At 38.6% G+C, this 12,184-nt stretch overlaps 1 protein-coding gene across 1 annotated transcript in view; it reads right to left on the bottom strand.

The window, feature by feature from the left end:
* Positions 1 to 9,927, bottom strand: part of BAALC (BAALC binder of MAP3K1 and KLF4) — a 101,447-nt gene extending 91,520 nt beyond the window's left edge. Inside the window, exon 1 of the mRNA XM_031947072.1 lies at positions 9,472 to 9,927. Within this exon, the coding sequence (XP_031802932.1) occupies positions 9,472 to 9,676 (205 nt within the window). The 5' untranslated portion in view covers positions 9,677 to 9,927. The remainder of the gene's footprint in view (positions 1 to 9,471) is intronic.
* Between the last annotated feature and the right edge of the window lie 2,257 nt (positions 9,928 to 12,184).

Below are 12,184 nucleotides of genomic sequence, written 5' to 3'. Positions count from 1 at the left end.
TTAAAACTATTACTACTCATATGAAAGTGTTCCAAATCACTATTGATCAGAGAAATGCAAATTAAGACAACTCTGAGATATCACTATACACCTGTCAGATTGGCCAGAATGACAGGAAAAGATAATGCAGAATGTTGGAGGGGACGTGGGAAAACAGGGACACTGATACATTGTTGGTGGAATTGTGAATACATCCAGCCATTCTGGAGAGCAATTTGGAACTATGCCCAAAAAGTTATCAAACTGTGCATACCCTTTGATCCAGCAGTGTCTCTACTGGGCTTATACCCCAAAGAGATACTAAAAAAGGGAAAGGGACCTGTATGTGCCAAAATGTTTGTGGCCGCCCTGTTTGTAGTGGCCAGAAGCTGGAAAATGAATGGATGCCCATCAATTGGAGAATGGTTGAGTAAATTGTGGTATATGAATGTTATGGAATATTATTGTTCTGTTAGAAATGACCAGCAGGTCTTACATGAACTGATGCTGAGTGAAATGAGCAGAACCAGGAAATCATTATATACCTCAACAACAATACTATATGAGGATGTATTCTGATGGAAGTGGATTTCTTCAACAAAGACAAGATCTAACTTAGTTTCAATTGATCAAAGATGGACAGAAGCAGCTACATCCAAAGAAAGAACACTAGGAAATGAATGTAAACTGCTTGCATTTTTGTTCTTCTTCCCAGGTTATTTATACCTTCTAAATCCAATTCTCCCTGAGCAACAAGAAAACTGTTCGGTTCTGCACACATATATTATATCCAAGATCTACTGTAACCTATCTAACATGTATAGGACTGCTTGCCATCTTGGGGAGAGGGTGGAGGGAGGGAGGGGAAAAATTGGAACAGAAGTAAGTGCAAGGGATAATGTTGTAAAAAATTACCCTGGCATGGGTTCTGTCAATAAAAAGTTATTTAATAAAAAATAAATAAATAAAAATAAAATAAAATAAAATATCTGATATTTCAATTTAATCAATATAACATGAAAATAACTTGCTTTTTCTTTCTGCCTCATACCTAATTCTGGTAAACTTCAATATATTGGGAATATTTATCAGGCTCAATTAACTCTAAAAGTATTATGTATGAATTATTTTCTATTTCATTTAACTATTTTCCATAATCTTTTTTGTTGATTTTAATTTCAAATTCTCTTCTTCCCACCTCTCCAGCATCCACTGAGAAAGCAAATAATATATCAATATAATCAACTTGCAAAAAAAAAGTGGTTAAGACAATAATAGCCAAAGTTTATGTTGCTCTTTAAGGTTTACAAAGCTCTTCAAATACAATATACATTTTCACTTAACCCTCATAGCAACTTTGTCAAGTAGATGATAATAATAATAATAAACAACTATCTCTGGGAAGAAAATAAGCATTTATTAAACCTCTATCTTGTGCCTGGCACTGTTCTAAGTCCCATTTGATCCTCAGGACAACCCTTTACGTATTATTGTTATCCCCATTTTACATATGAAGAAATTAAAGCAAGCAGGACTTAAATGCCTTTCCCAGAGTCACACAGCTATCTGAGTCTGGATTTGAACTCAGATCTTCTTGACTCCAGACCTAGTAGCTTCTGCTCTATTAATGTAGTAGCCTGTGAGGAGGGGAGAAGGAAATAAGGTGAGTCTGGTATTATCTATTTAATGAAGCCTCACAATCAAAATTCCCTTTTAAGTGAACATATAGAAAATGAAATGATAGCCCCAAAGGACCATCATGGTTTCACCAAGAACAGGTCATTTTAGACTCTTTTTTTTCCCTTTGTTGATGGGATAGAACAAGGTAATAATGATCCAAATTATGACTACTGAACCTAATGCAAAATGTGTGCTACTGGTTTTAAAAAAATAATAATAATTCTATGATTTCACCAAAATTACAAAGGGATTTTGTGGTGGTTGTTATCTGTTTTATTTGTACAAACAGCAGATAAAGCATTGACCTTGCAGTCACAAAAACTTGAGTTCAAATACAGCTTTAGATATTTAACTAACTGTGCAGACTTAGGCGAGGTACTTGATCTTTGCCTGTCTTAGTTTCTTCACCTGTAAAATAAGAATAATAATAGTACCTATCTCTAGGCTGTTATGAAAATCAGAGATTTTTGCAGTGTTCTTTTAAAACTTTAAAAGGCTACATAAATGTTAATTAATGTCACAAATAAAACACAGTATTTTAAAAACTATCAAATTTTGAAGCTAATAATTTGAATTTGAATCCTGGCTTGGTCACAATCATGCTCTCAGTCAAATTATTCAACTTCTCTGAGCTTGGGTAAAATGAGGGACTGATCTCAACCTACCTCTGAGATTTTTTCTAGCTCTAAATTTATGTTCCTACATAATTTGTCTTTTTAAAAATTAATTAATTTAAAAAGCATATGCATGGGTAATTTTTCCAACATTGACCCTTGCAAATTTTGTTCCAAATTTTCCCCACCTTCCCTCTACTCCCTCCCCTAGGTGGCAAGTAATCCAATACATGTTACATATGTTGAAATATATGTTAAATCCAATATATGTTTACATATTTATACAGTTATCTTGCTGCACAAGAAAAATCAGATCAAGAAGTAAGGAAAAGAAAAAACTGAGAAAGAAGACAAAATGCAAGCAAATAATAACAGAGAGTGAGAATGCTATGTTGTGTTCTATACTCTGTTCCCACAGTTCTCTCCCTGGGTGTAGATGGCTCTCTTCAACACTGAGCAAATGGAACAGGTTTGAATCTTTTCATTGTTGAAGAGAGCCACGTCCATCAGAATTGATTGTCATATAGTCTTGTTGTTGCTGTGTATAATGATCTCCTGGTTCTGCTCATTTCATTTTGCATCAATTCACGTAAGTCTCTCCCTGCCTCTCTGAAATCATTCTGCTGGTTGTTTCTTACAGAACAATAATATTCCATAACATTCATATACCATAATTTATTAAGCCATTCACCAATTGATGGACATCCACTCAGTTTCCAGTTTCTGGCCACTACAAAAAGGGCTGCCACAAACATTTTTGCACATCTGGGTCCCTTTCCCTCCTTTAAGATCTCTTTGGGATATAATCCCCGTCCTACATAATTTATCAAACTTTTAACAACACAGTTTAATAAAATCTTTTGTGGCATACTTGTGCAAAATAGGGAGAGGTATGGATCAAAGCACTTAAGTAGATTTGAAACTTGTTGAATGACTGGACATAAAGGGCGATTGTTTCTACACTAATGTAGTCTCAGAAGAAAACCTTTAATGAATTGCCCCAGAGACTTGAAATGACCCTGTGCTATTAACCATTGTTTGTCAATGACTTGGATAAATGCACAGATTGCATGTTCATCCAATTTTTAGTTGACGCCAAGTTGGGGAAAGTAACCAAAACACTTGAGTAGCAGTCAAAATAATTGACAGGCTAGAACATGATCAATTCTAACAAGAAAATATTCAATAGAAATAAATGTTAAGTTTTAAACTTTGGGTTCATAGTGTTGTCTTCACAAACACAAGATGGAGGACACATGGTTAGATGGAAATTTTTTTGGAAAAAAAAATACAGGATTTTTAATGCCTCTTAAGTTCAATATGTGTCAACAATGTGATATAGCCACCAAAAATGCCCATGTGATTGGGACTGCATTAAGAAAGGTGGCACTTCTACAGAAAGCTGGGGGAAAAATTTGGAGCCAGTGTTTCTGATGAAGGACTCATTTCTAAAATAGAGATTGACACAAATTTATAAGAATACAAGTCATTCCTCAATTGATAAATGGTCAAAGAATATAAACACAATTTTCAGATGAAAAAATTAAAGTCATTTCTAGTGATATAAAAAATGCCCTAAATCACTATTGATTAGAGAAATGCAAATTAAAACAACTCTGAGATACCACTGCACACCTTTCAGATTGGTTAATATGACAGGAACAAATAATGATAAATATTGGAGGGGAATGTAGGAAAACTGGGACACTAATTTATTGTTGGTGGAGCTGAATCAGCCATTCTGGAAAGCAAGTGGGAACTATGCCCAAAGGGCTATAAAACTGAGCATACCTTTTGATCCAGCAGTTTTACAATTGGGTCTGTATTCCAAATAAATAATAAAAAAGGGAAAAGGACCCATATATGCAAAAATGTAGCAGTTCTTTTTATAGTGGCAAGAAATTAGATATCAAGTGGGATGTCCATTCTTTGGAGAATGACTGAATAAGTTATGATACATAAAGGTGATGGAATATTATTGTTCTATAAGAAATGATAAGCAGCCTGATTTTAGAAAAACCTGGGAAAATGTACATGAACTGATGCTGAGTGAAGTGAGCAGAGCCAGTAGAACATTATACATATTAACAAGATCATGTGATGATCAACTATGATGGATTTGGCTCTTCTCTATAATGAGACAATTCCAATAGATTTGTGATGGAAAGTGCCATCCACATTCAGAGAGAGAACTAAGGAGACTGAATATGGATGGAAGCATAGTATTTTCATCTTGGAAATAACCCAAGTCATTCTTTGTTGTCTTGGGGAGGGGAAAATGAGAAAAAATGGGAACACAAAGTTTTACAAAAAAATTAATGTTGAAAACTATCTTTATATGTGTTTGGAAAAATAAAATAACTATTGAGGAAAAAAGAAAGAAAAGGAAGGAAAGAAGGAAGGAAAGAAGGAAGGAAGAAAGGAAGGAAGGAAGGAAAAAGGAAGGTGTCACTTTCAACAATAAGGTGGCAATCATACCATTGGACTCTTTCCTGTTCAAACCACAGCTACAGTGCAGTACCAAGTTCTGGATCCACAATTTAACAAGGACATTGATAAGGCAGAGAACAATCAGAGGACCACAAGTAGGATGTTAAATATATGCTCCATGAGAGTAGGGATTGTGTCTTCTCTAACTCTGTGTCTCATCCAGTTCTCAAGATATTACTCCATATAAGCAGGTGTTTGTTGAATTATAAATGGGTGAATGAAAGGTTGAACTTATCTAAAATTGTTGAGGAGCAGGGGAGAAATACGCCAAACCATAGTCAAGTTTCTCTGTCCTGTCCTCATTCCAGATAGCACTAACCTCTTATTTTCTGTGTAACTTTGGATTTTTGTTGAAAAATATAAACCTCACCTGACATTTCCTGATGCCATTGTTATGAATGATTGAAAAAAAATTTTATTAAGCATTTACTATATGTAATAAATTGATAAAATATTAATAATGCTACTATAAAAATATAGAAATTATAAAAATAATATAAATTGAAGTTATTATCTAGGAAGTTTCAAGATTTATTCTCATCTTGATACTTAGGATAAAAAGTAATCTCTGGCCAGTTTTATGACCGTTTCATTTCTTGCTTTTAAAGGTCCTGTATTCCATGGAAAAGACAAATTATACAAGATACATATAGAATGTAATCTTAGAGGGTAGAGTGTAGGTACTTACTAGTAGCTTAGGAGGGAAGAGGGGACAAAGAAAAGAATATATATATATATATATATATATATATATATATATATATATATATTCTTTTCTTTGTCCCCTCTTCCCTCCTAAGCTACTAGTAAGTACCTACACTCTACCCTCTAAGATTACATTCTATATGTATCTTGTATAATTTGTCTTTTCCATGGAATACAGGACCTTTAAAAGCAAGAAATACTTAAGACAGGGGCTTGATTGGAGAGTAGTGTCATGTAGAAAGTAAACTGAAACATATCTGGAGAGGCTAGAATCAGATTATGGAGGGCTTTAAATATGAGGATGAAATATGAGGATATTGTTGGAAAGCTAATAAGATTCCCTGAAGATTTTTTATTAGAAAGTAGACTAATCAGAATTGTGTATTTGGAGAATTAGTTGGAAAGCAGTGTCAATGATGGATTGCAGAGGTGATAGAGGCAGAAAGACCACTCTGAAAAATGTTATAATAGTCAAGGTTAAGATCTAGGATTCTGAATTAAGGTGGTTGCAGTGGGAGTAGAGAGGAAAAGACAGATGTGAGAGATAATGAAGAGTTAGAACAGGATGCATGGATAACTGATTAGCTAAATAACTTGAAAATCTGGCAGGGTAAGAGTATTTTTTCCCAAAAGTTTTGTACAGGAAGCAAGATGATAGTTTCAGACAGCTAAAAAGTCAACATAAGATTCAATTTTGTTTCATGGCGGGAGAGGATTAATTTAGGAAAGAGAAGAATGGAAGATATTGTATAAGTAGATTGGAAAGAGATCATGGAGAATGAAGGAGTGGGGACAGAGGAATGGTATTCAGGGCACAGGTAACTAGGATACCTTTGGCAAAGTGAAAAATTATTCTCTAAAGTGAGGTAGAATGACAGCAATAGTAAAAATAGGAAGGTTTCGAGATATCACAGGAGATGAAAGAATTTTTAAATTGGATGTTCCTCTATCCCAATTGAAATTCCCAACCATTTACTGATGTTTGGGCTTTATTTTTCTCCCTTTAAAATCTTGTTATTTCATCTAAGTACTTACTTCAATTGTATACATCCTCACACTTCCACACTTTAATCAGATACATTTATGAGTTATTGTGTGACTTCTTCCCCAAAAATTTAATTTATGTGTATGTGGGTGTGGGTATTTCTTGAATCTTCTCTAATCTTCTCTGTGACTAATCTCTTCTCTCCAAATTTTGGTAGGCTGGTCTTTGAACAATTGGCCAATACTTGCCAACTTTGCAACTTGTTAAGACCTCAGGGTTTTTGATATGCTAGTATCACCTTTAGAAGACAGAATCATCTTCACAAAATGGTGAGACATTCACTGGAAGGGGAATTCATGGTGATTCTCCAAGTCATTCAAATAAATTTAAGTTAAATTTGAAAATCGTTTGACTAATCATTTATATTTCTTTTTATTTTTCACAAAAAAAAAAACTAAACTAAAAAGAGACAGTGTGAAACTGTGGGGGAAAGTTGTCACTTTGACATAGTTACATTTGGTTAGAGTGTTAGTGCTGCTACTTTAATTCCTGTGTGAACCTCAGCAAATCACCTGCTTTCTTGTCAGCAAAAGGAGAGAATTGGACTAGAGAATTTCTAAGCTTCCCTAGATGTATAATCTTATAAACTCTCAGATGCAGAAACAGCACAGAGACAGTAGAATTCAAATGATTAGCCATGCAGGCTACTTAATAAGGAAATTGTTATTCAAGATTTGATTTCATTTGAATTGATTGAAAAAGAAGATGGCAGCTCCTTTGTAATAAACAGCTAAATGATGGTTCTTTCTCCTCTTTTTCTATGAAATAATTTTTGAAAATCGTGGGTGAAATGTCACAGCATGATACCAGTTAGTATAAGAGATTAAGTTGATGAGAAGATGTAAAATAATTTCCTGTGAGGAATGATTGAAGGAATTGGGGATGTTTAGCCCATATATGAAAAAACTTTAGGAAGATATATCCTCAGATCAGAGGAATTGGATTTGAATTAACTCCAGATAAATGCTATTTCTTAAGTGCGGGGGCCTTAGATAAAATACTTAACCTTTCAGACTTCAGCTTTCTTGTGGGAAACTAAATGACTTCCAAATTTTTTCCAATTCTAAGCCTATATTCTTAAATATTGAAAAGTTATCTTTAGTAACAGGAATTAGATTTATTCTGCAAAGCTCTTAAAGGAGGGGAACTTAGACAAATGAATGGGAATTAAAGAAAAGTGTGTTTTGGCCTAAGGCAAAGTAGACCTTGCTGTCTAAATTAAAATTGTTGTCTGAACAAGGAATCTTGTTGTAATCCTTATGGTTGTTTGTCCTTTATTCTTGAAAAGGATCATGGTATCAGGAAGGTGATGCCATGATTTGCAAGTGAATTGAATTTAAGTGAGGGAAAAACCATGCAAAGTCATCATCAGCCTTACTCTTTCCTTCAGAGTCATCTAGGTCCAATGGCAAGCTATAGATCAGAATGACTTGAGATGGCATCAGATGCTTAAAATGAGCAACTTAATAAAGCAATGAATTCTCTCTCACAAGAAGTGTTCAAATAGATGCTAGATTTTACAAAAGTAGATTCTTGCATGTCTTCCAGATGGCTTTTTTGGGGGGAGGCAATGGGGGTTAACTGACTTACCAAGGTTCACAGAGCTAGTAAGTATCTGAGGCTGAATTTAAACCCTGATTTTCCTGACACCAGGACAGGTACTCAATGCACTGTGCCATCCCACTGCACCTCTAGGTGATTCCTAAGGTCAACTCTAAGTTTCTTTAGATAAGAGGAGTAGGAATAGAGATTAAACCTAAGGTTTCATTGATAGAGAAGATTCCTATATGAAGAAACTCCTTTTCAGCAATTCAAGTCAGAACCTTCTCTATAACTTACAACCTTAAAATTAAATAGAGCACTGAAAAAAGTTAAGTGACTTATGAAGGACCACCTTACCAGTATGCCAGAGGTAGAAACATCTTTGAGTAAAATGATTCTACATGAATTCTCATTAGCCTGTTTTCTTTCAAAATCCTGACTTTATGTTTTCTAAAAATTATTTGCATATTATAAAATCATGGGACCTATACCTGGAAGGAACCTTTGAGATCACCTAGTCTTATCTGGTTTTACACTAGAGAAGAATAGAACTGGGAAGTTATTTACATTGAAGCAGATGAGCATGAATGATCTGGTTGTATTCTAGCCTTCAAAGAAAACAGTAAACCAACCACTCAACCCAAGAGCAGAAACACTGGTCAAACATGAAATTCTCTAGCTTGGTATTTTGAGGGCTCATAAAATGTATGAAGTGAGTTCGATTTGGCTTTCTGGAAGAAGCAAAGAGCTGCTTTCTAAGAGTACCAAAATGAGGAGAGCTGAGAGAAATGCTGCTCTCCAGTATTTGCTGAGATACAGCATTTAAACATCTGATACAAGTCCAAGCAGAGGGAGACCAGATGACTAGGTAGATGAGCAAATTAGCTGGGTGGAGAGGTGATGAGATGGCTAAAGAGAAAAATGGAGAGAAACATGGATGCAGAGGTAGAATGGGGATATGGGGACTGGGGGTGCGTGGAGATGGGGGGGGGAGAATAAGGGGATACGCCATTGTGATAATAGCAGGATGTCCTCCCACCCTCTCCCCTTGTAGATGAACAAGCACAACGAAATAGAGGGACAGAAGTCAATTTCGATCAAAAACTAGGGATGTAATTGCGAAGGGAACCAGCCTTTGGGAATCAAGTCTCTTAGTAAAAGGAGTTGCTGGATGAGGGTGCCACCCTGGAACATGTGATACCCCTCCTACTGTGGGTCCTTAGATCGCCCCTCCTCCCCCCAACCTAATTCTCAGTCCCCTTTTCCCTAGAGACCCGCCTGGGCTGTAGACTGGAGTCCAGAGGGAAGTGCTGCCCGGGGACTCGGCTTGGCCGCTGCCCCAGTGGGCTGGAGGGAGGAAGCCAGGGTGAAGACATGGGGAAATCCCCGGCCCCAGTGGGCAGCTGGCTCACTCACCCGTGTACAGGGAGCCCTGGTCCCGCAGGCCGCCAGTCTCTGGGCCGCTGTCCGGTTCCCCGGGGCTGAGCCCGGCGGCTGTCGTGGTTGCCGAGAGCTGCAGGTCCGTGTCCGTGTTAGTCAGCCAGGTGGACTCGGTCTCTCGGGTCCAGCTCTCGTAGTAGCGGGGCTCAATGGCATCGGCGCGACTCCCCCCGCAGCCCATCCTCCTCCACCACCTCCTCCTCTTTCCCTCTCTCTCTCTCCTCCAACTCCAGTCCCGCTTCGGACTCTCTTGCCCGTTGGCTTCGGCTTGGCTGAGCCTTTACCCCCAGCAGCGGAGCCCGGGGTAAGCAGGCAGCAGCAGCATCGCCCGCCGCCGCCAGCACCGCCGCGGTCCCAGTGCCCAGCTCCCTGGCAAACCCAGCCCCGGAGCTCTCCGCGCCCCGCGCTGCGCTCTTCCCCCTCGCCTCTCTCTCCTCCTCCTCCTTCTTCTCCAAAGCCCGCCCGCTGCTGCCCCCCTTCTCTCTCCATCAGTCTCTCGCCCCCTCGAGTGCCCCTCCCCTTCGCTGCTTCTCCTTCACTGGAGAAGTGTCTCCACAGTCCCCATGCGCTCAGTTTGCCCTCCTCATTCCTGCTCTCTTCACAGGGTCAGCTGGGGGTGGAGCCGAAGGGAGCCCCACAGGCAATCCAGCTTCTGCGATCAGATCTGGCCCCCACTCAAGCCCTCTCCCCATTTTCAGATGCTCCTGGAGTCCCGGCTGCAGAAGGATTCCACCCTACCGCACTCCCCAATTCCCCGCCCTAAGAACTGATACTTTGATGGGGGACACTTTTTGCCACAGATCACTGGTTAATTAAGTATTGCAGAGGAAACAGCCTGAACAAGAGGAAACCCCCGAAAGGAAATGAGACTACTAAAACAGAAGGAGCCGTGAAAATGATCTGCACGTGTCCATCCTCAGCTGCGAAGGAAGAACTATTGTTTTATGTATTAAACCTAGAAGAACTAGATTTTCAATCAGGGAAACTCCAGCTCCTGGTCAGAGCTGCCTTCTCCAATTCTGAGCTAGAGAAGGTGGAAGGGCCTTATTGCTCAAACCTAAAGAGCCTGTTCCTGAGTATCTGTGGGAGAGTACATCCAAACAGTTGGCAAGTATCAAACTGCAGGGAACACAGCCAGGGGCTCCTTCCTAGAGTACCTTTCTCTGCGATTAATTAGTTGGATGTGCCGATTGAAAGACCCTTTCTGACAAATGACTCAGTTCATTTCAACAAATATTCTTGTAGTACCTACAAGTAACAAGGAATGTTATTTAGATCCTAGACCCAGAACAAGAAGTAAGAAAATAAAGAACATCTTGAAGGGGGCTTAGGGAAAGGCACATGGGGATGAGAGGAAGAAAGGAATCACATCTGTGGTAAACTGGATCCTCTGTCCAGTACAAGTCCTTTGTGGAAATTCACTTAAGGCTAAGTGGTGATTCTGGTGCTGGGTTAAGCACAGTTTTGATGGCTTGAGGGAAGTAGGACAGGATTGCCAGCTTCTGCACTACCACTTGGTTCTTTTCAGTAATGCTTTTGAGTTTATATGAATGGCAACCAAAACATGATGGGATTGAAAGGAATTCCCTCACTCCGGTTCCATTCAAGGCGTTTGAAGATTTGCTATGTTAATTCCCTAGGAAGATATGGAAGAAGATACAGGAGAAAACCCAGGCTAGCAGTCCAAGAGATATGATAAAGAAAGAAAATTTCAGGATATAACTAAGAAAAAGTTTGGAAGAGAGATTCAGACTAGCATAAGGGGGAAAATTCAAATACTAAATTTTCTGGCTAGCTATCTGGTTGTGGATGGCTGGTGTCTGAACCACAAAATAGTTAGATAGAGGGCAGTCAGGAAAAGAACTGACAAATCCCTCCCCCACTGACCCCCCCAAACCAGCAAAAGTCCCATAGCAACAGGGGGACCTGAAGATGTCATCAGAGAGCAACAAAGAGGAGCACAATAAAGATAACCGCAGAGAGCAGCACAGCAAAGTACCACAGGACCCCAGCTCAATGGAACATGAAATTCCTCTAGTGATATCACCATAGTAAGTGAGCATTTCTTACTGTGGGGCATCAAGCAATGACAGATGTATGAGTGGCAGATGTGTTCCCTATAATGCAAATTTATATATCCTTGGCTTTTGTTCTCTCTCAGAGTTGGTAGGTCCTCAATTACCAAATCTTGTCAATCCTTGTCTCTTGCCCTTCACATGGTTAATAATATCCAATTAATAAATGATATAATTATATAATTGTCACATATCATTAATACATAATAACTAATTAAGGGTTTTGTTTAGGCCTTTACTGCCTTGTGAAAGGACACTTTAGTAGTTTCCTAATTGGTCTTCTCTTCTCCAATCTATCCTCCACATAGCTGCCAAATTGATATTCAAAAAGCACATTGTCATTCCCAAGGTTCAGGAAGTCTCAATAACTCCCCCCGATACACACACACTCACCATTCCAACTACCATATCATATCTTTGCATGGATTATCCCTACTTCATTTCATTCACCTCCACCTCTTGGAGTCCTTAATTTCCTTCAAGACTCACCTTAAGTATTACTTTCCCCAAATGGCCTTTCCTGATCTCTCTAGTTGTTAGTCCTCTCCTTCTCCCTTCCCATATAGCAGACAGACTTTTAAGCTAAATATCACAAAGCCATTGGATCAAGTAGA

Source organism: Sarcophilus harrisii, chromosome 1, assembly GCF_902635505.1.
Source record: "Sarcophilus harrisii chromosome 1, mSarHar1.11, whole genome shotgun sequence".
In the NCBI taxonomy this organism is placed as follows: Eukaryota; Metazoa; Chordata; class Mammalia; order Dasyuromorphia; family Dasyuridae; genus Sarcophilus; species Sarcophilus harrisii.
This window is presented reverse-complemented; position numbering and strand designations above follow the sequence as displayed.